General features: G+C 39.3%; 6 protein-coding genes and 1 non-coding gene across 10 annotated transcripts; 2 read left to right on the top strand and 5 right to left on the bottom strand.

Annotated features, from left to right (window-relative positions):
• Positions 1-1,011: 1,011 nt before the first annotated feature.
• Positions 1,012-8,053, bottom strand: LOC104739222 (DExH-box ATP-dependent RNA helicase DExH2). Its single transcript, XM_010459504.3, has 14 exons — positions 7,806-8,053; positions 7,550-7,640; positions 7,010-7,454; positions 6,815-6,889; positions 6,642-6,686; positions 6,235-6,328; positions 6,071-6,129; positions 5,831-5,956; positions 5,586-5,638; positions 5,275-5,308; positions 5,104-5,193; positions 3,995-4,999; positions 2,795-3,871; positions 1,012-2,704 (listed from the first exon to the last, which is right to left on the bottom strand). The coding sequence occupies exons 1-14, from the start codon at positions 7,906-7,908 to the stop codon at positions 1,421-1,423; spliced, it is 4,581 nt and encodes a 1,526-aa protein (XP_010457806.2). The 5' UTR covers positions 7,909-8,053; the 3' UTR covers positions 1,012-1,420.
• A 60-nt stretch (positions 8,054-8,113) lies between these two features.
• LOC104739213 (protein JASON-like) lies at positions 8,114-10,979 on the top strand. Its single transcript, XM_087484151.1, has 7 exons — positions 8,114-8,483; positions 8,733-8,781; positions 8,895-8,977; positions 9,350-9,573; positions 9,720-10,473; positions 10,568-10,659; positions 10,744-10,979. Exons 1-7 carry the CDS (start codon positions 8,322-8,324, stop codon positions 10,835-10,837), a joined length of 1,458 nt encoding a protein of 485 aa, XP_087340277.1. The 5' UTR covers positions 8,114-8,321; the 3' UTR covers positions 10,838-10,979.
• Positions 9,194-12,577, bottom strand: LOC104739214 (1-aminocyclopropane-1-carboxylate oxidase homolog 3). Its single transcript, XM_019236004.2, has 6 exons — positions 11,854-12,577; positions 11,436-11,757; positions 11,091-11,350; positions 10,721-10,845; positions 9,682-10,625; positions 9,194-9,566 (listed from the first exon to the last, which is right to left on the bottom strand). The coding sequence occupies exons 1-3, from the start codon at positions 12,381-12,383 to the stop codon at positions 11,096-11,098; spliced, it is 1,107 nt and encodes a 368-aa protein (XP_019091549.2). The 5' UTR covers positions 12,384-12,577; the 3' UTR covers positions 9,194-9,566; positions 9,682-10,625; positions 10,721-10,845; positions 11,091-11,095.
• Positions 12,578-12,885: 308 nt separating this feature from the next.
• LOC104739216 (1-aminocyclopropane-1-carboxylate oxidase homolog 3) lies at positions 12,886-14,744 on the bottom strand. The gene is made up of 3 exons (XM_010459498.3): positions 13,824-14,744; positions 13,411-13,732; positions 12,886-13,312 (listed from the first exon to the last, which is right to left on the bottom strand). Exons 1-3 carry the CDS (start codon positions 14,351-14,353, stop codon positions 13,058-13,060), a joined length of 1,107 nt encoding a protein of 368 aa, XP_010457800.2. The 5' UTR covers positions 14,354-14,744; the 3' UTR covers positions 12,886-13,057.
• A 418-nt stretch (positions 14,745-15,162) lies between these two features.
• On the bottom strand, positions 15,163-16,893 carry LOC104739221 (1-aminocyclopropane-1-carboxylate oxidase homolog 1). The gene is made up of 3 exons (XM_019235890.2): positions 16,308-16,893; positions 15,751-16,072; positions 15,163-15,660 (listed from the first exon to the last, which is right to left on the bottom strand). The coding sequence occupies exons 1-3, from the start codon at positions 16,820-16,822 to the stop codon at positions 15,493-15,495; spliced, it is 1,005 nt and encodes a 334-aa protein (XP_019091435.1). The 5' UTR covers positions 16,823-16,893; the 3' UTR covers positions 15,163-15,492.
• A 132-nt stretch (positions 16,894-17,025) lies between these two features.
• Positions 17,026-17,098, bottom strand: TRNAA-AGC (transfer RNA alanine (anticodon AGC)). Its single transcript has one exon. It is a non-coding gene; the product is annotated as a tRNA-Ala (tRNA).
• A 68-nt stretch (positions 17,099-17,166) lies between these two features.
• On the top strand, positions 17,167-24,788 carry LOC104739212 (anaphase-promoting complex subunit 5-like). 4 transcript variants are annotated; one of them, XM_087484149.1, is made up of 20 exons: positions 17,167-17,663; positions 17,797-17,956; positions 18,048-18,169; positions 18,603-18,837; positions 19,230-19,407; positions 19,492-19,576; positions 19,685-19,770; positions 19,964-20,088; positions 20,476-20,508; positions 20,978-21,226; positions 21,526-21,603; positions 21,696-21,958; positions 22,070-22,129; positions 22,227-22,294; positions 22,534-22,639; positions 23,035-23,176; positions 23,292-23,390; positions 23,640-23,904; positions 24,199-24,266; positions 24,426-24,788. In XM_087484149.1, the coding sequence occupies exons 7-20, from the start codon at positions 19,722-19,724 to the stop codon at positions 24,576-24,578; spliced, it is 1,758 nt and encodes a 585-aa protein (XP_087340275.1). In that variant the 5' UTR covers positions 17,167-17,663; positions 17,797-17,956; positions 18,048-18,169; positions 18,603-18,837; positions 19,230-19,407; positions 19,492-19,576; positions 19,685-19,721; the 3' UTR covers positions 24,579-24,788. The 4 variants fall into 4 exon arrangements, with proteins under 4 accessions (XP_087340275.1, XP_010457789.2, XP_087340274.1 ...); XM_010459487.3 differs by having other exon boundaries at positions 17,295-17,663; positions 19,959-20,088; XM_087484148.1 differs by having other exon boundaries at positions 17,317-17,663; positions 18,603-18,849; positions 19,959-20,088.
• Positions 24,789-24,804: the final 16 nt, after the last annotated feature.

The following is a 24,804-nucleotide window of genomic DNA, read 5'->3' as shown; positions in this document are numbered from 1 at the left end:
AGCCAAGGTTACAGTTGCTCACATTCATGAGTGGCTATAGCACACACAAGTTCTAATCAAGCTAAACCTGGATCAAGAGTATAAAGCATAGTGAATAGAGAACAGATTAACAAAGTTGGAACCATTTCGCTTGTATGGCTAATCTAATCCTACTCAGAAAAGAATTGATTCTGATGACATCAATTTTTGACCATTTCGCTTTTTTAAAGCTAAGTGCTTTGATAAAACCCCAAAAGACAAAACAGTTAGATTCTAATAGAAAAGACCCTTTTGTATACTATACGGGAGAAGAAGAGAAGAGGAGGAAATGGAACCTGAGAGAGAGAACTTCATTTTAGATTTGGAAGCAGAGGGGAACTCAAAACCTTCTAAAAATCCGAATCCGACTCCTTCTTTGTTGTAACAACGGGCTTCGTATCGACGATTTGATGAGTAGTCTCTGGCTCTTCTCCTTCTTCTTCTTCGGATTCATCAAATGATATCAATCTCTTGTGTTTCTTCTTCTTGCTCTCCTTCGATTTCTTAGGAGATGATTGCTCCTCCTCTTCTTCGGATTCATCTGATGATATCGATCTCTTGTGTTTCTTCTTCTTGCTCTCCTTCGCTTTCTTAGGAGACTGCTCCTCCTCCTCCTCTTCGGCCGCGTGTCTCTTCGATTTCTTCGAGGGTTTCGTCTTCTAAAGGCGACGAGGCGAGATCGGTTTAGAGGACGACGAGGCGAGATCGAATCGATCGGAAGAAAAAGAGGACGATGCGAGAGCTATTGTCGTGATGTTCTTTTGTGTTTCTCTCGTTTCGATATTGTCGAGAGAAAGAAAGAAAACGAAGAGAAGATAAAACTGAATAATAAAAAACAAAAAAAACAAAACTCAACCAATACAAATTATACACGTGTCGGGTCTCTGCTACTCTCAAAGGATCACCGCAGAGACACAGATCTCTCAAAAATTAGAATTAAAACTTTTTTTTTTTTGTTTCTATTACTAAAAAAATCAGAGACATCCCAAGAAATTGTGCAACAGGATTGCTCTTACATACATGCGTATAAGTTTAAAACCCTGATAAGAAACAATGTTTTAACCGATAGAACAATGGCGGCACTAAGTGAGTGAGAAGAACTAGTTACAAATCATCTACTAGTACAACAATAATAAGCTAACAAAATCGTTGAATTTTCTTAGTCTATTACACCTATGGTAAGTACCATTTGAATTTTTCGTTGTATGGAAAAAAACACCTAAATGCTCATCAGAACACTAAAGTGTAATGGGCATGCTACTTCTCTTCTTGTTTGTCCTTGCGAGTAACCCTTCTTGGCTTGACTTTCTGTTTCGCTTCCTAATGGTTCTCCTTTAGTGCAGATTCAGTTGGTGCAGCGTTTGCGTCACACTGGATTGGAAGGTACGCTCACTTTTTCTGACTAGTTCCCTGACTTTCGCTCTGTTTTTTCACCGCATTGTTCTTGTTGCCCATCAGTAGAAGGTACTTTCTCTTCCATACTGTTACCCGAATCAAAGTTCTTAGCTAATTTGCGTTTTTTCCTTTTTGGTTTCTTAGCCGCTGGAGCAGTGTTTGGGTCAGGTTCCTCATTACCACTGACAAGATTCAGTGGAATGCTCTCTTTCTCTTTGTCCGGATCCAACCGCCTGACTAACTTAGGCTCTTTTCGCTCATTCCCATTAGCCAGATCAGAAGGCTTGTTCTCTTCAATGTTCCCCAACTCCAGGTTGTTGTCGGATTTGTGCTTTTTGGACCTTGATCGCTTATTTTTTGGTTGTTTAGCCGATGAAGCAGCTTCCATTAGAGTAGTGCTTGGGTCAGGTTGTTCATTCACATTAGCAAGATTGAAAGGCAAGCTCTCTTCCATGTTACCATAATTAGATTTGTTAGGTAGATTAAGCTCCGTTTGCTCATTATCCTTAGTCAGATCAGAAGGCATGTTCTCTTCCATATTCCCTAAATCCAAGTTGTTGGCTGACTTAGGCTCTGTTAGCTCATTCCCATTTGCCAGATCGGAAGGCTTGCTAGTTTCCATCATCCCCAAATCCATATCGTTGCCTGATTTGCGTCTTTTGGACCTTGATCGCTTCTTTTCTGGTTGCTTAGCCGCTGAAGCATCTTCCGTTTGAGAAGTGTTTGGGTCACGTTGCTCGTTTCCATGGGCGAGATTAGAAGGAATGCTCTCTTTCTCCCTACCCAGATCCAACTTGCAGACTGACTTAGGGTCTTTTTGCTCATTCCCATTAGCCAGATCAGAAGAAGTGTTCTCTTCCATGCTCCCCAAGTTCTCTTCAATGTTCCCCAAATCCACATTGTTGGGCGACTTGCACCTTTTGGACTCTGACTGTATCTTCTTTTGTTGTGTAGCCGCTGAAACATCTTCCACTCGAGCAGTGTTTGAGTCAGGTTGCTCATTCCTATCAGCGAGATTTGAAGGCACGCTCTCTTCCATATTACCCAAACCCAACTTGTTGGCTAGCTTTGACCCCATTGGAGTAGTTTTCGGGTCATGCTCCTGAAGCTCATTGGGGTTAGCGGAAGGTATGTCATCTTTGGGACTCGTTGCATCTGGCACTGAAGCAATAGGTTGCACAGCTACAGTTTGAACCGAAGATCGAGCGAGGCTATCATATGAGAGAATACAAGCTATTGCATACATAGAAGCACCGAGATGAGGCGGCATATTTTCCTTTGGATGTTTAACCTACAAAATGCAAATGAAAAGTTGAAAGACGCCATTGCCAAAATAAAATAATGAAAATCTTAAATCGTAATGATCATATAACTCATCTACCTTGAACAATATGGACGCCATTAGCCTCTCTCTCATGATGTACATTTGAGCAATTTCAAGAGCTGTAACCTTGAAAGGCAGCCACCGATCCACTATTACCTTTACTGGATTTTCCGGCGCAAGCATTACTTTCTCTCCAGCCCTAACACCTTCTTTATCTATGTCCATCGTGTCTCCTACATTTTCTACTACGTGGTCTTCCTCGTCGTCACTCTTATCAGCATCATAGCTCTCTGTAGGAGACACGGCTATCTCTCTTGAAAAAAGTAACAAAGGTAAAGTGGGAAGAACAGTGCAGCTTCTTATCTGCACACCCCAATCTCCTCGAGTAATCTCATCAAAAACAATTAAAGCTTCGTCATACTTGGTAGAGGACATGTCGACATTGTTTGATAGCGAGGGCACACGAACTTTGGCTCCAGTAATAGTCTCTACGATAGATCTTGTCTGGTTCTTGGAAACTGGGCACATCCTTCCCAACATAGGGTACAATCCTACTGCTATAACAGCACGGAGAATACCCGGATCATGAGCATTCAGGCTACAGTTTGAACTGCTAGGGATGACCCCATGTCTTTTAAGTTCTCCCTGAAGCTTGCGACACAGATCATCCAGCCTCTTCATTACAATTTGGGAGATGAAGTACTTCGAACAAAACTCGTTAGCTCGACCACTTTCTTTTGCATTTTTCCAGCACTGAAAAGCCGCGACAGTTGCAAGATGATCACTATGGTCTCCATAAAGTGATGCAAGTTCATGTTTTGCGGCATTAGCTTTTTTTCTATCACCTGGCAACAAGGGCATGATAAACGGATCCTTCTCGTCGGCTGCACATGCCAGAATAAGTGCTGGATCCAAACAGTTCACTAATATGGCGAAATAAATCATCTTGCTAATCCGAGGATGAACTGGAAGCTGACCAAATTTCTGTCCAAGTTCTGTCAGCTCTTCTTGAGGAGTCAACGCTCCAATATCTTTAAGGATGATTAAGGCATTTGCAATACTTTGAGCAACAGGCGGGTCCATCAATTTCTGAAGGAAATCATTTACGTCGCAATTCGGATCCAGCATCTTAACCTAACATATTATTGAGAGACATCAGTAAGAAATCAAGTAAGCAACAAGTCTCAAACAGGATGCTACCATGCCTGAACAACATTAAACACCACAGAAAAAAATCTACGTTAGAAAGAACAGCACCTGCAAGCAGAGTTCATCCACTGGCATTCTCTTAACTTCAGGAACTCTATATTCGGGCAAAGACGCTTCCCGGAGTTTAGAATATAGATGATAACAAACGCCTGGTTGACAACGGCCTGCTCGACCAGCCCTCTGTTTTGCATTTGCTTTTGATACCCAAGAAGATTGGAGCGTTGACACATCATTAAAAGGGTCATAACTCTTTTCCTTCATCCGGCCGCTATCTATCACATAAACCACATCATCGATAGTAACTGCTGATTCAGCAATATTGGTCGCAAGCACAATTTTGCGACAACCTCGACGGGGGCGATCAAAAACTTTCTTCTGTTCCTCAGCCGGAACCCGTGAGTGAAGACATAGAATACTGAATTTACCACTATCTGCAAAATGGGGATTCTCAAGCAATTTCTCTTTTGTTTTCCTGATTTCCTCCCATCCAGGTAGAAAAACAAGAATGGCACCATCTTTTGAATCGCTGCATATTTTCTTCATTAACTTCACTATAAGACCCACATCTACTTCTTCTGGTTTCATTGTCGCCATATACTTATCAAGTAAGACTTGTGCTTGCTGAGAATTGGACTGGATGTTATCTGCATGTTCCCTGATTATTTGAGCAGTTTCAATTTGATTCTCTTTTTCGGCCACTTCTAATGCGGTTATACCTTCTTTGGACTTCAGTGTACAGTTAGCGCCAAATGAAAGGAGCTTGCAGACATCGCTAACCCTGCCCTTTCCAGCAAAGACCATAAGTGGTGTTAGCCCGGTCGTTAAATTCTGGTAATTGTAAACCTCATGACTTCCTTCAGAAGAAATTAGATCTAAGAGACAATCAAACTCATCATTTGTCCATGCCAAGTCTATTGCTTCGTCTAAAGCAACTTTTTCATCATCTTTAAAATCATGCTTGTTACTTGGTAAGTTCGAGTCAGCAGAAAGTAGATGATTATTCTTGTCTGATATCAGGACAGAAAGTGCATCTTCCAGAAAATAGGTTCGGACCTGTAGATACGGACACAAAAATATTGTTTTCCAATACAATGAGACTAAGTAGCAAATTCTAGAAAGAGATAGATAGAGAGAGACACAAAGAGAGAGGAACTAACTGGATGAGTGAATCCAGGCACCCGGACAACCGGGCAACCTCCGAAATATTCGGAAAACCTCTCAGCATCAAGAGTAGCACTCATTAAAATCTGTCACCACAGAAAATATTCATTCTTATGTTTTAATCTATCATCGCAATGGAAAACGAAGAAGAGCATAACATAACTAACCAGTCGGAGATGAGGATTAGATGGAAGCAAGTCTCTGCGGAAAAAAAAACATCACAAATTGATCTGAGTTCTGCCACTCATCCAATGATAAAAACATATATATCTGCGGGTAATTATCGTTTCCATCGCTTAGCTTCAAATAAAGAATTCAAATACAAGGGTACAAGTGTATAGCAATGCATCTAAATTATAGTTCGACAGCAATTAAATGAGTCATATGATCAGCTGTTTTCCGTCATATCTACTTGACTTTTTTTGGCTCACTTTGACAGGCTGAGCACCTCAGTGTCTTAGAAGGCTAGAGAATGTACCTTAAAATCATTAACATGAAATCAGAGTAGGAGTCCCTTTCATGGATTTCATCCTGTAAAGTGACCCACAGGTCAGTGACCAATAAAGACAACTACAAAATCAATTTAGAGCAGAAGAGCACAACGAAGAGAACCTAAACTAAGAAGTGATTGTTAAAACATTAATGTGTTAACATTTGATGAATGGAAACGCATACTTAATAAACACATGAAAAACATATTATGAATCAAACAAGAATGTTTACCACAATAATGTGAGTTATATCAGGAACACAGCTGTTCACGCCTTTGCCTATAAGCACCCTCAATAGAATGCCATTTGTACAGAAAACAACAGATGACCCTCTTCCACCTTCACTTTGCAGTCGAACCTAGATTTGTATTATAAAGTCAATGATATATCGAGAGAGAAAACATTCATTTAGCCCTGAGAGCTTGTGCGTCTATCATATGGATAAGTATGTCTACGAACAAAGACCCCTTACCTTGTAGCCGACGGTTTTCCCAATAGTTTCACCTCTTTCCCAAGATATTCTATCAGAAACTTCAAATTAGGAATGAAGGCAATAAGCAAGGAGTTAGCCGCTTATACTGCATGCATTTGAATTACAAATCTGAAAACCTCACAAATGTTGAATTAGATTACTACCTGAAATAGCTGAGATACGACGTGGTTGGGTGCAAATGATTTTGCACGCTTCTTGCTTACTATACCACATATGATCTAGAAGATATTGAGGCACCTAAAATATCAACAACTGAGGCACCTGAGATACTACTATTTGAAAGAGAATACGAATTATAGAAATTGAGTGATATGGTAATACCATGTAAAAGAACACAAACCGTTATTCCACACACTTAAACTCAATTTTTTCACAATTCATAAATATTATGTAGCTTAGGACATGAAAACTGACAAGTTGAACCTAGAAAATCACAACCTGTGATGAATACTTGACCCCACCAGAAGAAAACAAAACAGAATAAATAGCAACAGGGAAAACCACTGTAAAGCGTTTATACTAGCTACAAAGAACAAGAGGAAACACGTACCTGAGTAGTTTTCCCACAACCAGTTTCACCAGCAATAAGAACAACCTGCATTTCGAATAAGAATGAATAAAGACTCCTTCAAAATCAGTGGAAATCCCCACTGAAAGCACAATCATTTACATACTGAATCCTGATATAGTGGAACAAATTAAATATCTAGAGCCCCATATAACCTGATTGGATTCCACTGCAGATATAATGGCGTCGCGAAAAGATGTGATGGGAAGCTTTGCTCGTGCTTCAAAGATCTGTAAGATCAACAAATACAAGAGTATTTCATTTACTCAACAGCGCATGCTTTGTGCTTTCTGAAACTGGACTCTGAATTGATAATAATACAATCTTGTGAGAATACATTAATTACTAACCTGTCGAAAACGTTTATCTGTTTCCAGTCTAGAATTCAGAGATGCCGCGTTCTTTTTAATATCGTTTTTTGTCAACTGAGGTTTCAGGAAGAATTCATCTTTCCAATTACTGCGGGCGTTTCCAGTATATATACCCAATGCTGTCCCAGTAGTATCGCCATCACAAGGTGGATAGCGAGTAAATAAGTCGTGGAGAACAGCTTTTGCCTCAGGTGGAAACGACACACATTTGAGCTTCTCTTGAGGTATCATCTTCTTTCTTGGAGCGCCTCCTTTCTGAAATCTGGTTTCATACTTATGTTTGCTGTATGAATTTGAAAAGCCATCTCCTTCTCTTCCTTTCTGATTTCTGGTTTCATACTTATGCTTGCTCTCTGACTTTGAAATGCCGTCTCCACTCCCAGCTTTACTTTTAAAAAGAGTTAGACGCCTTTCTTCCCCACTCCTATACAAAATCCAAGAAAGGTCAGAAACTAGGGCACTCTCTAGTAACATATACCCAAAACATCAAACAAAAATTGCATAAAGGCTGTGACTGACCCGTGACTTTTTGATTGGAGACCCATCCGTCGGCACATCTGATGGATAATGCCACGTTCGCCATTTGTAAGATGCTGCTCAAAGACGTAAGCTACACAATAGAAAGCCAAACAAACTTGCATTCAATAACATTCCGATAGAAATCACCGAAGCTAACAATAACTAAAACACCACAGCGAGTATTGGAGTTCATATGAGAGTAATAGCTGAAGAAACGTTATCAAAACAAAGGAGTCTAATAACTAATAAAACTCACAATCGTTCCCGGAGGCGCGAAACTCCTCAAGGAGCTTAGTGGCCCAAGCCTCAGTGGTTGCGCAGAGAGTAATATGTTTCGTATTCTTCTTCTTCCTCACCATCGCTTTTTTTAAGGGTTTCTCTGACTCTCGAGACACTAGTGTGCAGAGACTGTACGGCGGCGGCTTGTGTTTTCCGGTTTAGCTCTCCGCCTCCCTCTTCTTTTTTTCTTTTTCTCGCCAACATAAATTTAATTTTTTTATTATCGAAATTACCAAAAAAAAACTCCTTACTGGATAATTATTGGGCCTATTGGGCCATAATTAGGTTAACAAACAAAAACACTTGGAAGATCTGCACACGCAGCTGATTCATTCCCCCCTGCACCCTTACGTTTCAAATTTCAAAAAAATAAAACGACGTTATCTCTGTCTCTCTCTCTCTCTCAAATTGAGCGTGTTTCTCGGGTGAAATCGTCCGCCTGATTGTGTTTTTCTCAGTCACACTGTTTCCGCCGTCAAAGAAATCAAATGATATGTTGATGAAGCGAAACCTAAGTCCCTTGTGCAGATCCGTGCTCAGATTCATCGATTTATCAGTTTGTAGAGCCATGGCTTGTTTTCTCGATTGCTTCCGCGCCAGAGACGATCGCTCTACTAGTAATCTCGTCTCTCACTCTTCGCTCGCCAATCCCAGAGTAACTCTTTCGCTTCTCTTGCTTATTTTTTCCCCAAATCTTTTCTTGGCATGATCGCGTCACTTTTTGGGTGTTAATTGAGCTGCTACAATGATTCGAACAAGAAAATAGATCCTTCTCTGATAGATCCTTGAGCTGGATTTTGTGTATGATGGATATGTAATCTGTTGGTTTCTTTCGATTTTGTTGATCAAGATCATATCGATCTCACCGCCTAATAACATGTTTTCTTTTTGTATTGATCTTCAGAAAGCTCAGGACTCGCAGAATGATTTGTCAGCTTTGTTTCTTTCTAAAGGTAAATCTCTTTTTTGATGTGTTTTCTATCATGAATCTTGACGATTTACTTGTTTTTTGATTTTTGGTAGCGTTCTTGTTAACAACGTATGGGTTTTGTTCTTGATTTTGTAGAGAAAGCAGCTTCTTCGCCTTGCCTTGACAAAGAAAAGTTTGATTTGGATTCTATACATATCGATAAAGGCCTACGGGATGAGGTATGATTTTTATTTGGAGCATTGCCTCTAATCATTCCTGATGCGTTTTATCATGATCAAGATATGTGTCCTTGGATTTGAACTGCACGTGAATCAATTTCTAGTTAGTTTTTGAATTCCTGATATTTTTCTTGCTAGTCTTGTAATCACCACAGCTCTTTTTATGGTAATGAAAAGATGGGTTCTATGTTTTTTGTTACTGAGGTGGTCTTTAGCTTTGTTTCTCTATAATGAAGGTGCTATAGTATAGATTCTACACCCTTTCGTTGTGGAATCTCTGATATTCAACAGAGTCTTATTGTCGATTCCTTCAAGGGATCATCAGGCTGAATCTAACGCTTTTTTCTTCTTCTTTTACTTGTGCAATCATAGGCGCGGTTTCTTAAAGCCTGTGGTACTATACCGGAGACACCTATTGAAATTAGGAAAGCATCCCAAACTATAAGTAGTCCTCAACATTCTGGATCTTCCCATTTTCACTCATGGATTTCCAGTAGCTCTGCGATGGGGTCTCATTTGGCTGAATCCCCAACCCCCACGAAAGCTTGTGAAGAGGTGGCAAGACTATCATTTACTTCAGAGCAAACACCTAGCAGGTAGAGACATCACTTTGTTTAGTTAAAAGTTAAAAACATCTGTTCAAATCGTTATGTGAATAAAACATATATTTTGCCTCCTTATGCTATGCTTGACATTATTCTCACCTCTTACTAATGTTCACTCTTTCCTTTTTTTATAATAGTTGTGTAATCGATGTCCGGGATAGTGCAAGGATCTCTTCTGCTTCTAGTGATGGTACTGAAGTAGAAAGCATTAGCACTGCGATCAAGGGTGAGTTGGATGCAAGTGGAAGGCCAATGCTCACAGTTGGAAAGACCAAGTCTGTCCGATTTGAATGCGATCTTGATCAGTCTCACTCCTCTAGTTCTTCCGAGAATAGCAGTTCAAGAAAATCCGAGATGGGTGGCAAATTTTGTTTTACAGCAAACTCACCTAATCCAACCCCCTTGAGGCTATCTGATGAGATGCAGACTCCTGGAACTATATATCCTTCGAACATGGAATCAGCGGGAAGAGGGAGGCCTAGAATCAGGTCTCAGTTTGTGCATTCAGTTTCCAATGTAATGGAAAATGCATCCTTATATAAGGTCCTTAATGATGCTCATGGGAGCCTACAACAAGCGGAACCGCAGGTTTACAAAGAGAAGATAGAGTGTGAAACACCCTCTTCAGCAACTTATGGGGAAAAGGTGGAAGAAAGCTCAGATGAAAAGTTATCCAAGTTTGAGGCAAGTTTTTCTCCTTGGCTAAACCAGATCAACGAAAACATTGCGGTTTCAAACGATAGGACACCAGGACTTGCTGCCATAACCCCAGGTGACAGGCCTATCATTGGATTGGTTCCTTCTCAGTGGATCGAGAATGAGCAAACTGAGATTTCACCCAGATTGTGGGATGGAAATGGGATCCCAAATTCGACAACCAAATACAAGGAGGTAATTTTCCTTGCCTTTCATCTCCGCTGTTTAGGCTCTTTCAGTTCGTCTAATATTCAGAAACCATGGCTTACATACTTCTTACCTTATGCAGGATCAGAAAGTGAGCTGGCATGCAACACCGTTTGAGGTGAGATTGGAGAAGGCACTTTCTGATGAAAATGGTCAGAGTTTATTCCCTCAAAGGTATATTAACCGTAAATCTCAATGATGTTCCTAAGAAGTGATGAAAAACTACATAACTAACCACAAATTATTTGTGTGATGCAGGAAACTTGAAGTGATGATGGAGGAGGTTGAAGGGGACACAAACATATCGCAGCTGCAGCATTCAGTGAAACCAAGCTCGGTAGTTTCCTTCTGAAAGTCTATCTGGATTTCGTACAGAACAAAATCAATTACATATGGCTATCATGACTCATGATAAAATGAAATACCCTTGTTTCTGGCTTTTTAAGGAGCTTTAAAGATATGAATGAATAATATAAACAGTTGCGTTTATTATCCTCTTGAGAATTCTCTTCACCTCTTTTGGTCGTTTGCTTGACTAATACTAAAGCAACTCCAATATTACATTTATTTTCATGTCGTATATGTGTGATAAAGTAGTATCTCACCATATTCATATTTTAAGATGGAGCAAAGCAGAGGTTCCGTCAAGTCCTTTGGCATTGGAGTAAGTAGTGTATTCTCTAATGGTGATCTCTCTGTACTTTGGAGGGTTTTCTTCAGACACAAGCTCTGTCATCGGTCCGTACACTCTAGGATCCGGTTTTACGCCGGTGGTAAAGAAACATGCGACAGACACTCGAGCTCTTGTGGCTCTGTTCGCCAATACTCTATGCTCCAAACTGATGAACTTGTCGTTTGTTATAAGCTGCATCAAAACCCACAAAAATAAAATATAAACTTTGAGTATATATGGAAGATCATTTATACAATGCAAAATTTTGAACAATTGCCTGTAAAAGGTCTCCGATGTTGATGACGAGGGCGCCGGGAACATAAGGAACATCGAACCAGGACCCTTCACGACGAACCTGAAGCCCTTCGATCTGATCTGGAAGAAGGACGGTAAGAAAAGAGATATCGGAGTGCTGACTTGTGCCTAAAGTTAGGTCAGGCTCTGGACAGGGTGGGTAGTAATGGGAGAGCATGATCAGACCCTTGGAGCAATCCATGTCCTTGAGATGATTAGGGTTCAACCCTAATGCTTCTGATAAAAGCTCAAAGAGAAATTCACCCAAAACCATCACTTGATTTGAATATTCCATCATAACATCCCTGAAATCAATGCAGTGATCCACTATACACACCATATGAATAAAGAGAAGATTTTGTACACATAAGATAAAGTTAAAGCAATGGAGTCATGTATACCGACAAGTCTCTGGCAGATCATGTGGTTTCGGAGGATTTGGAGCCATGGTACAAGCCAAAGTGTCTCGCCAACTTGCAGATGGGGAACTGAAGAGATGGAAATTACTTAAATACAGAAACCTTCTGCTGAAATCGCGGCTGTAGAAACCTTTCTTAACTTCAGGGGACTGCTCGTGAAAGTCACGAACTCCATCTTTTACCTTCTCAAGAAGATCAAACGAAACTCCATGGTTAATCACTTGAAAGAAACCCCACTTGGCTGCTGCTTTTTTGATCCCTTCAACCGCGTTCTTGCGCTTGGTCACGTCCTCGAACACCCGTCCCCCGAGATCGATCGTTGGGATAGTCTTGAGATGTAGCAAGTCAGAGGAAAGTGGTTTAGGGTTTGATAATGTGGCAGATGGGTGAAGGAAGATGCGTGGAATCTTTGATACTCCGGCGTCGACGAGTCCTTTCACACCCGTTTTCGTCTCATCGAAAGCTTTAAGCTCACTGGCTCGATCGAATGAAGCAATATTCGTCGTCTCCATCGTTTTTGTTTCTTAAAAAACAGAGCAAGATGATACAATCACACAACATAATAACCCGTAGAGTCTAAAACAAGAATGAACTATATATGTTCTTAAGTTCAACGATGGGGCCAGTTGCTAGTTGCTACAGCTAAACTATTGATAAGAGATAACGTTGATCAACAAAAACAACCGCTTGTGACAGTGACTGGGGCAGACAAGTCGTAGTAAATTAAACTATAAAAGTTACACGTGTCTTGTCAAAATGAATTTGGCATTCTCGGATCTTGAGATAGAGTCATAGCGACATGAATTTAGTGAACTATGAACAAAACATTAAAACATGAAATTCATGAATGAACACAACACTAAATCATGAAAAACATGCTAACATATCGAAAGACCATAATTAACCAGTAAATCATTACTTAACCAAAACTTTAAATATTGTCATCTAATTCAACTAATCACAAAATACAAATGAATTCCAAATTAATTAGTATATATGCATATAGCCAATATGTTCATCATTCAATAGTGAAATTCAATTGATTACCCATATCCGATTACATCTTATTTGGACCAAATTGAAATGGCAATATTTAATCCATAAATTCCACATGGTTCACACATCTCCACATGTTACATATACAGTCATGTCGTATATTTAGAGGGAAGTGGTTGCTCGCAATGTTTCATATTTTAAAATGGAGCAAAGCAGAGGTTCCGTCAAGTCCTTTGGTATTGAAGTGAGTAGCGTATTCTCTTATGGTGGTCTCTCTGTACTTTGGAGGGTTTTCTTCAGACACAAGCTCTCTAATCGGTCCGTACACTCTAGGATCCGGTAGTACGCCGGTAGTAAAGAAACATGCGACAGACACTCGAGCTCTTGTGGCTTTGTTCCCCAATACTCTATGCTCCAAACTGATGAACTTATCGTTTGTTATAAGCTGCATGAAAAACCGCAAAACCCACAAAAATAATATAAAAACTTTGAATTTGTAGGGAAGATCAATTATTCAATGCAAAAATGCACTGGTAAACTTGCCTGTAAAAGGTCTCCGATGTTGATGACGATAGCGCCAGGAACATGAGGAACATCGAACCAGTACCCTTCACGAAGAACCTGAAGGCCTTCGATCTGATCTGGAAGAAGGACGGTAAGAAAAGAGTTGTCGGCGTGCTGACTTGTGCCTAAAGTTAGGTCAGGCTCTGGACACGGTGGGTAGTAATGGGAGAGCATGAGCAAACCCTTGGAGCAATCCATGTCCTTGAGATGATTAGGGTTCAATCCTAATGCCTCTGATAAAAGCTCAAAGAGAAATTCACCCAAAATCATCACTTGCTGTGAGTATTCCATCAAAACATCCCTGAAACCGATGCAGAGTGATACACAGCATATATGAATAAAGAGAAGATTTACACAACACATCAGATCAAGTTAAAGCAATGGTGTCCTACCGACAAATCTCCGGCAGATCATGTGGTTCCGGAGGATTTGGAGCCATGGTACAAGCGAAAGTGTCTCTCCAATTTGCAGCTGGAGAACTGAAGAGATCGAAGTTACTTTGATACAGAAACCTTCTGCTGAAATCGCGGCTGTAGAAATTTTTCTTAACTTCAGGGGACTGCTCGTGAAAGTCACGAACTCCATCTTTCATCTTCTCAAGAAGATCAAGCGAGACCCCGTGGTTAATCACCTGAAAGAAACCCCACTTGGCTGCTGCTTCTTTGATCTCTTCAACGGCGTTCTTGCGCTTGACCACGTCCTCGAACACTCTTCCTCCGAGATCGATCGTTGGGATCGTCTTGAGACGTAGCAAGTCCGAGGGAAGCGGTTTAGGGTTCGATAACTTGAGAGATGGGTGATGAAAGATGCGTGGAATCTTTGAAACTCCGGCGTCGACTAGTCCTTTCACACCCGTTTTCGTGTCATCAAAAGCTTTAAGCTCACTGACTCGATCGAATGAAGCAATCTTCGTCGTCTCCATCTATGTTTTTCAAAAAAACAGAGCAATATGATACAATCACACAACATAATAAACCATATAAAACAAGAATGAACTATATCTGTTCTTAAGTTCAACGATGGGACAAGTTGCTACAGCTAAACCACTGATAAGAGATAAGGTTGGTAGACAACGCAACCTGCTTGTGGCAGTGACTGAGCCAACAAGTCGTAGCAATTATTGCAGAAAAATAAAAAAGGTCCACACGCGTCTTTATTAGCCAAAATGAATTTGGCATTCTCAGATGTACCATTGAGTCTTTTGGATCTAGATGTTAGATGTACCATTGAGTCTTTTGGATCTGTAGAAGTTTCCATTCTCTGTAATAGTGTCTCTATATTGGGGTTGGTTTTGATCATACAAGAAAACAACTAAGGTCCTTCTAAAAAAATGTTTTCTTGTATTCAAAGCCTAAATATTTTGCTCATTGTTTTCAATATTTGGCCGAAAGACCATATTTATTACAAACACTATTATATATGATTAAAAACAATATGAGTATGATCAAAAGGCATCAACATTAATCTTATGCATCCTTGATAAAATCCCAAGCAATTGAAATTTGAAATTCATGAATATAGTGAACTATGAACACAACAAGTACACCATTACCAACCATTAAACCTTAAATATTGTCATCTAAATATATATATATATATATATATATTGTCATCTAATTGAACTCAACACAAAATACAATAGAAATCCATACGCATATAAGTATAATTAACCAACATGTTCATCGTTCAATATTGAAATTCAATTGATTAATCGTATCCGGTTACACCTAATTTCGACCAAACGGAAATGACAATATTGAATCCATAAATTCCATTGCACATATTGTTCACACATCCCCAAGTCCCCAACACGTTACATAGTCTGTTTGCATGTAACTTGTCGAAGGGTGGGGATGTGTTGTATTTTCTCTCTGTGATTACAGACGATTTGTGGCCCACTCGCTTTAAACACAGTCTTATTGAAAGAAAAAGGAAAATTATTACAGAGAGAAAATAAAAAATCCCAAAAAGACATTCTCAGATCTTGAGAGAAAGTAATCCAGAGGTACCATCAAATCCCTTGGATCTGTAGAACTTTGCATACTCTGTAATAGTGGTATCTCAATATTTGGGAGGGTTTTGTTCAGACAAAAGCTCTTTGATAGGTCCATAAAGTCTAGGATTCGCCATCAAATACGAACTGAAGAAACACGCCACCGATATTCTCGGTCCATCTTCATTCGCCAAAACCCTATGCTCCACGCTTATGAACTTGTCGTTTGTTATAAGCTGCACAGTGCCGGGCAGGATTATAAAAGTCATATATTCCATAGATTATTAAACAACTGATTAAGTAGAAAAACGTAAGATATTTAAAACCTGGAGAAGATCTCCAACGTTTACGACAAGAGCCCCTGGAACAGGAGGAACATCAACCCAATATTTGTCATGGAGAACTTGAAGCCCTCCGATATGGTCTTGAAGAAGAAGAGTGAGAAAAGAATTGTCCGAGTGTTTAGTTAAGCCTAAAGTAAGGTCTGGTTGGGGACATGGCGGGTAATAATGGCCGAGCAACAGCAACGAGTTGGTGCAGTCCATGTCCTTGAGGTGATTAGTGTTTAACCCTAGAGCTTCTGAGAGAAGCTCAAAAAGTAATTCACCTAATTTCATCACTTCTTTTGAGTACTCAATCATCATTTCCCTAACAAAAAAACAAAATAAAAGTCCCCACCAAAAAAGTACCAACAGGGGAGATCTTATATAGTTGATTTAAAATTTTATACAAAAGTCATGTATTGTGATATTCGCATATGGAGTAAAATACAATTAGACCATACTATATAATTTCATCGGACCTAGGTAACATGTTACCCATATAGACCATAACTCACGAATGCTAATATTTGATTTCACGTTAACAAAATATGAAACCTTACCCACAAGTGGCGGGCAAGTCCTCCGGTCGTGGAGGATCCGGTGCCGTATAACAGCCGAGTGTATCTCTCCAATTTGCCGCGGATGAGCTAAAAAGATCGAAGTTGCTGCTATACACCATCTTACTAGCTGGATCTCGAGAGTAAAAACTTTTCTTCACCTCTGTGTCTTGCTCGTGAAACTCACGTATACCTTCTTTCATCTTCTCCAAGACATCGAGTGGGATACCGTGATTGACCACCTGGAAAAATCCCCATTTCTCCGCCGCGTCTCGGATCTTCTCCACCAAGTTCCTCCGCGTGATCGAGTCAGCGCCACCTCCTCCTTTGAGATCGATAGTAGGGATGGTGAACTCCGGGGAGGAAGGTGGTTTTGGACTTGCTAAAGTAACCGGAGGTGCACGGAATATGGCCGGAACCTCTGAGATCCCGGCATCGACAAGACCTTTGACGCCGGTTTTGGTATCGTCGAAAGCTTTTAGTTGAATTGAACGATCAATCGGAAGCGATGACTCCATTGGTTTTTTCTTTTAGCTGTAAATACCATTTTCATTGGATCTTTAAATTCTGAATGCAAACTTGTTTTCATAAAAGTCAACGACGAATATTGATTTTTTAATGAAAACGCAAGTGTATTTATGTTACCTAACCACGTGGGGAAATATAACTGGCAAATAATAAAAAACAACCAAGACAGATTATAACATTTAAAATTAAAAAATGGAGATGCGGGGTATCGATCCCCGTACCTCTCGCATGCTAAGCGAGCGCTCTACCATCTGAGCTACATCCCCGATGATGTAATCATTTGTCTGTAATTCTACTAACTCAATAAAAAGGCGACTATATGAGCTAATTGTTTGGGCCTTTGGGCTCTGTAGTTATGTAACTTAAAAATATTTAGCTTCTTTGGGCCTTGGTCTCTGGGTTGGATACTCTTAACCGGACGACTGTCAGTATGACCCGATCGTCTACCGGTATGAAATAACCGGTTCTTTAAGTTAGCGAGAGATTTTTTTTTTTTTTAGCTCTTTAATCTGTTGTTTTCTTTTTAAAAGTGAGCTCTCACTTTCCCGGCGACTCTTTTAGTCAAAATTTCAAAATAAATCCTCTTAAAGTGCCCTAATCCCGGCTGGTCGTCGGAGGAAATATCCGGCGAGAGAGTGAGTGTTTTAGCGACGGAGAGAGATGGCCGGATTAACGAGAACAGCCGGCGCTTTTGCGGTAACTCCACACAAGATCTCCGTTTGCATTCTCCTGCAGATATACGCTCCGTCGGCTCAGATGTCTCTCCCTTTCCCTTTCTCTTCCGTTTCTCAGCACAACCGTCTCGGCCTCTACTTGCTCTCTCTCACTAAGGTTTCACTCTTCTTCTTCTCCCTTTTAATTGCATTTTCTTATAGGTTTTCTGAGGTTTATCGGACGGAGTGTGGATTTTGTGTGTTAACAAAGTGTTATTTTCCCTGACGAGATTGAGATATTCGTGCTGCAGTGTTGCGATGATATATATGAGCCGAAGCTGGAAGAGCTCATCAACCAGCTGAGGGATGTTGGTGAAGAGATGGATGCGTGGCTTACTGACCATTTAACCAATAGATTTTCTTCTTTGGCTTCACCTGATGATCTTTTGAATTTCTTTAATGACATGCGAGGTTAGCTACTTGCTTAGAGGTCTGTTTTTTTCTTTTTGTTTCCCCCATCATGTTTGCATCTTATTAGTTATCATTTTTTTTTTGTATGTAGGAATACTTGGGAGCCCTGATTCAGGAGTTGTGCAAGACGATCAGATTATTTTGGATCCCAACAGCAACTTAGGAATGTTTTTTCGTCGTTGCATTTTGGCATTTAACCTCTTATCGTTCGAGGTATTGTGCTTTTTACGTTTTTGTTCAAAAAGATGTTTAGTCTGATGGTTTTGCTTGAAGGACTCGGATACGTATGTGACGTTTGCTTGTTTTTTTTGACCCACTAATAAGATAGAGTAGTTTTCCAGGCTAGATTTAAAATGTAGACCTACTTATAAATGCTTAAAATATGAGATTTAATGGCAAAACTCTGACAGACCTGGGTGAAGTATAATTTCTAGCGGTAATGTTCAGAATGAATATAGCGAACCTCTTGATTGTTCTTCCTTTTCCTAGGCTTGGACACCCAATTGTAATGTCAAAAATAAAGTCAGAATCTGTCATACAGCAACGGGCTCTTGTAATTTTCCGTCTACATTCTTTACCTTGCAGAAACACATAAATAAATGTTTGAAAGAACTGTCCATTTCATTGATATGTGAATCCCGTGCAGGGAGTTTGTCATCTTTTTTCAAGCATTGAAGATTACTGCAAAGAAGCTCATTCGAGTTCTGCTCAGTTTGATGCATCTAATAATGATCTGGAATCATTAACACATTATGATCAGATGGATATGGAGATCTATGCGATTGATAAAGCAACCGAAGAACTAGAGCTTCAGAAAAATGTTAGTGGAAGCGTCCCTTTTCACCTTCATACGCCTGAAGCAATATTCAAAGTGATAGAAGGTATCACTTCTGGTAATCCCGTTTTTTTGCTCAAAGAAAACTTAATACTTCTCAGATTTTCCAGGTGCTAGAAAATGTTGAGTGGATAGAGTTTTATATTGATGCTACTTTCCTTTCTATGTTTGGTAAGATGTTTTTGCCAATGCATTTGCATTAGTGAGGATCACAGTTCAACCTGTATCACACTTTTTTCCGAAGACTTTGGAAGTGTTTTTATGAAACTTTTTAAGATTTTTTTTGTTTGTTTATGAACAGTTACAAAGATATTTCCCTACTCTAATTAAATTAGTTGTCTGCTTTTGTGGTTTTGTTTCATTCTTACGTTTTGGCACTTGCTTGTTTTGTAAGGCTCTCAATGTTATATAAACGCACAGAACAAATGAAACATGCAGGTTTGCGAGTTTCTCCGAAGGAATCGTCAAGAACCAGCAAGAAAATTACAGAAACTACTCTAGTTGCTAGTGCGTCATCAAGTACAGTTGTGGATACTCTAGTAGATGAATCATTATTCCTTCGGACAAATTTGCAGATACAAGGTTTTTTAATGGAACAGGCTGATGCAATTGAAACGTAAAACCTCTATTTCCTTAGTAATCGATATATTTCTGTCAAAATACTGCTAGTTCTAAAACTTCCATCTCCTTGTAATGTCAGCCATGGAAGTTCAAGTTCATTCTCTTCAAGTTCGATTGAAAGTTTCCTTGAGCAGCTTCAGAATTTAGCCCCTGAATTGCATCGTGTAATGTTCTTGCTTCTTTATATTTTACTTTGCATTCGATTCAGAAGTTATATATTCTTTGATTGTTTTAATATTCTTACATGTTATGTATGGCATGCAATGATGCAGGTTCACTTTTTGCGCTACTTGAATAAACTTCACAGCGATGACTATTTTGCTGCTTTGGATAATCTCCTCCGTTACTTTGATTACAGGTAATCTGTAGTTTTTGCTGTTGTTATCTGTTTCCAAAAAAAATGTCATAATTATCACAATATTACTGCTGACTGCTTATCGCTTGCATGTGACTCCTGTAAATATCAAGTTTTATTTGCCTGTTAGATGTTTGGCACTAAGAAATTTAATTCAAACATGAGTTGATCCATGTTCCATTGCCTTAAAGTGCAGGGACTGAGGGATTTGACCTTGTTCCTCCTTCAGCTGATTGCAGCATGTATGGAAGGTACGAGATTGCGTTGCTATGTTTGGGAATGATGCATTTCCGCTTTGGGCATCCGAATTTGGCCCTAGAGGTGAGCATTACTTCTTTTGATAGTTTCTATTGCTAAAGAATTGTTCTTGATCTTTAAAATACTTCCTGGATCGACCACATTGTACATTGGATAGTTTATTGGGCTGTTTGTGAGGCTAATAATAAGTGATGCTCATTTTTGATGAATCTTGAGTGTGTTAACCTCACAATATTATCCTCCTTGATAGATTACTTGAAATTGTAATCAGCTACTTAGCTCATACTTCTGTGTATATACAAATTTATTTTAGAAAGTTGAAAATTTGCCCATGCAAGCAGTGATTTTTTTGCTATCTTAACTTCATAATTATAAGCGATCTCACTAGACATGAAGTAGGGTCTTATCATTGTTTGTTTTGCTTATAATATGGTTTCTCTCCAACCACAGGTTTTAACAGAGGCTGTGCGTGTATCACAGCAGGTATATTCTCACTTAATTCATCTGCTGTTACTCTGTTTATAGTATATTTTGAAGAAAGTGGTGTGTTAAATTCCTGCAGGACGTGTAGTTGTATGAAAGTTTCCTTAAGCTGAATCTGGAGCTAGTCTTTTTCTATTTTTATATCATAAAGTTCTGCGAAGGGATTTAGGACCATTATTGCTATGTCTCTTAATATAATCTTGTATTTTAGAGCATCAAACATGTTTTACCGCTGCCAAAAAGATATATGTAACTTACGTACTGATTTTATGGTGTCACATGGGGTAGTGCAGTCTTAGCAGATATGAATTAGTTGTATTTTGTACATGATAGAAGGATCAATTTTTCTCACGTAGCTTCAATGTACAATCACATGAGTACCGTCAACAGCTTATGTTGTTTGAAGATACTGACTGTTATTCAAGCTATAATATATATATGGTATTTAAAACGTTTGTTGATTCTGCAGCTTAGTAATGATACTTGTCTAGCATATACACTAGCAGCAATGAGCAACTTGTTATCAGAAATGGGCATTGCAAGTACCAGCAGTGTTCTTGGATCCTCGTACTCACCTGTCACTAGCACTGCGTCTTCATTATCTGTACAACAAAGAGTGTACATACTTTTGAAAGAGTCTTTAAGGAGAGCTGACAGTCTAAAGTTAAGACGCTTAGTGGCTTCCAATCACCTTGCGATGGCTAAATTTGAGTTAATGGTAAGGTCTATTCTTAACTAGTTTTCTTGAGTTATAGGATGTGTTACAAAGAAAGAAAAGTCACCAGTTTTCCTTTCCGCATGTGTCTTCTTTCATCTCTTTTTTTTGTTTCTGTAAACTTGACGTACAAAGCTTAAATTGGCACGTACTTTCACTTTCAAAATATCTGTTTCTTTTTTAAAAATGCTTAGCTAGCCCTGCTTCTTTGATAACTGTCAAATAGTGCAAAAAATCCATATATTTGGTATCCTAATGTTTGGTATACGTGAAATCAGAATAGTTATTTTGTTGTAATACAGCATGTGCAAAGGCCTCTACTGTCGTTTGGTCCCAAAGCTTCGATGCGTCACAAAACTTGTCCAGTTAGTGTCTGCAAGGTACTCAGTATACGACCTAACTATTTTGACTAGAGTGAAATATTTACATCTGCTTTTTGAGGTCTAATCAGTTCTTGAATAATCCATGGCAGGAGATACGACTAGGTGCACACCTAATCAGCGACTTTTCTTCTGAAAGCTCTCCTATGACCGTTGATGGTTCTCTAAGCTCGGCTTGGCTTAAAGACTTGCAAAAACCATGGGGTCCACCTGTGGTTTCCCAGGACTCTGGTTCTAGAAAGAGTTCGACATATTTCCAGTTATGTGATCATTCGGTCTCGATTCCTGGATCTGTATCACAATTAATAGGTGCTTCATATCTACTCCGGGCTACTTCATGGGAGTTTTATGGCAGGTATACTCATACAATTTCGCCCTTTGCTGACCTTACCACTAGGACAACTAACCATAGAAACTTAAAAGTGTTGATTTTGTGTAGTTTATTAATTCATTTGTTTCTTGATAGTGCTCCTATGGCTCGTATGAATACCTTGGTGTATGCTACATTATTCGGTGACTCTTCGAGGTAATTTTCTTGAAATGTATCACTTTCTTGTCCCCGCCCCACACTCTCTCTCTTACATTCGTCTTGAGGGATTTTGATCTATTTCTTGCTTCTATAGTTCATCTGACGGAGAGTTAGCATACTTGAAGCTCATTCAACATCTGGCACTATATAAGGGACACAAAGGTTAGATTGCATAAGGTCATGTTTATCTTGTTATATAGGCCAAGTCAGTGTAGAAATGTCTATATTTTCTTCTAAATTTTCCAATCACGTTTATTTGTTGCTGCTTCTATTGCATGCAGGGTATTTATTTAGATCTTGCTTTATGTTTTTTTTTTTTCTTTTCCTGTGTTGGAAAATAAAAAATACGCATGTCGGATGAAATTGTTGTTGACCTGTTTTCTAAAACAATGCCTTTTTAGATGCCTTTGCTGCTCTTAAGATTGCGGAGGAAAAGTTCTTAACCGTATCAAAATCAAAAATTTTGTTGCTCAAGTTGCAGCTACTACATGAACGTGCCTTGCATTGGTAAGGTTCCCAGTCTCCTATACATGTCACTCAAGTTAATCTTTATTAGTTCATATTAGCACCATGGGTACGAGAAAGAATGGGGGATTCTAATCAACTTCTGCTCCCCCCAACGCAACTCTGTGCCGGAGTTTCACTATTTTACAGTACTCTAAATTCTCAATAAAGTGCATCTTCTTGATATTTTGCTTAAGCAACATCATAAAACCAGCAAAGCTGATTCATCTGCCCTCTGTGATCATTTAGTGCATTGTTTGAGGGTTATGTAGATAAATTTAAACGCTTTGAAACTGCATAAACCATTCATTTGGATATAGAATTTGAACAGAGGCTTTCTGTTGTGTTGGAATTGTTATCTCTTAAGTCAGCTGTTCTAACTTTCTTAACTCTATTAGTGGGAATCTAAAGCTAGCTCAACGAATGTGCAATGAGCTAGGAGGATTGGCATCAACAGCCATGGGTGTAGACATGGAGCTGAAAGTAGAAGCAAGTCTTCGCGAAGCTCGGACTTTGCTTGCAGCAAAACAGTATAGCCAGGTTTGTAGTAAATCCCTGACCATCTGTTATTAACTCCATGTGCAATCTATAATCTCAGGCCATGTGCTATTTTTAGTGTATCTTCAAATTTGCTTTCCTACTACGTTCTCTACAGGCATCAAATGTGGCACACTACCTTTTTTGCACGTGTCATAAATTCAATTTGCAAATCGAAAAGGCTTCGGTTCTTCTTTTGCTTGCAGAGATCCATAAGGTAATAAATTTCTAGCTTGAGAACACATTAATTGGACAATCCATGCTACCTTACCAGATTGGTTTGCTGGAATATATTTGTCCTTCCATGCATAGCTTAACATGCATGTATTTCTTCTGAATCTGATCTATCTCTGCTGATTAGGATTATAATACATAGAAAACGTTGTGCTATGGGTATTATTTATAATTCTTCATCAGTTTTCTAAGTGGCTTTCAATTTTCGCCCCCCTTCGTTTTTGGTTTACAGAAGTCAGGAAATTCAGTCCTGGGTCTTCCATATGCGCTGGCAAGCATCTCGTTTTGCCAGTCATTCAACTTGGATCTTCTCAGAGCATCAGCTACGCTCACGCTGGCTGAGCTGTGGCTTGGTCTTGGATCAAATCATGCTAAACGGGCATTAGACCTTTTGCATGGAACATTCCCTATGATTCTTGGCCATGGAGGTTTGGAGTTGCGTGCTCGAGCATACATCTTTGAAGCAAACTGCTATCTCTCCGATCCAAACTTTTCAGGTAGCTTTTGTTGTCTTTTACTACTTAGACTGTAGGTTTTTTTTTGCCGTCAGATTGTAGTTCATGTTTCGTAGTTGCAATATCGAATAGTCATTGCCTTTTCAGAACGAACGGACAATGAAAATAATAAGCCAACAAGGTCTCTGTTTTATTAAGAATAAATTGAAGTGAATGACATTAGGGTTATGGTAGCCTAAGTGGGATGTTCATTACATAATGATAATCCGACTCTTATGGATAAAATTTTATCTTTCTCGTTGCGAGTTTCTAATTTGTTTTGACTTTTGCTACCAGTTTCCACAGATTCAGATACTGTCCTGGATTCTCTAAGGCAAGCTTCAGATGAACTTGAAGCTTTGGAGGTAACTTATGCCAAGAAGAATGCTATATAGCTTTTGATTCAAAAATAAAACCGAACTCTTATACAACTAAGTTTCAGCTTCTTTAGCTCATCATAACTGAAAAAATTGGATCTTCGTAACCGTGATATACTGTTGGTAATCGCTGTGTTTATTGTGCAGTACCATGAACTGGCAGCGGAAGCCTCGTACTTAATGGCGATGGTATATGACAAGCTGGGACGGGTTGAGGAGAGGGAAGAAGCTGCGGCTTTGTTTAAGAAGCATATAATAGCTCTAGAAAACCCTCAAGATGTGGAACAAAACATGGCATAAGAGTTTGAGACCTTAGTTAAATAAGCTTATTGTGCAAAGCTTGTAACTTTAAATTGTAACAATGTTCCTTAAGACGCGTTCTTCTAGTGGATCGGAACTAGACCTTGTGTAAACTCTTAACAAATTTAACAAACTATAAGCTAGGGATGACGGATGTAATCGTATGTTTGGGCGGGAGTGAAAGAATAAGAGGTGAAAATTCTAAAGGTAGCTGTAGATGGATTTG

The sequence above is a fragment of the Camelina sativa genome, chromosome 14, assembly GCF_030686135.1.
Source record: "Camelina sativa cultivar CO46 ecotype springtype chromosome 14, ASM3068613v1".
Lineage (NCBI taxonomy): Eukaryota > Viridiplantae > Streptophyta > Magnoliopsida > Brassicales > Brassicaceae > Camelina > Camelina sativa.
This window is presented reverse-complemented; position numbering and strand designations above follow the sequence as displayed.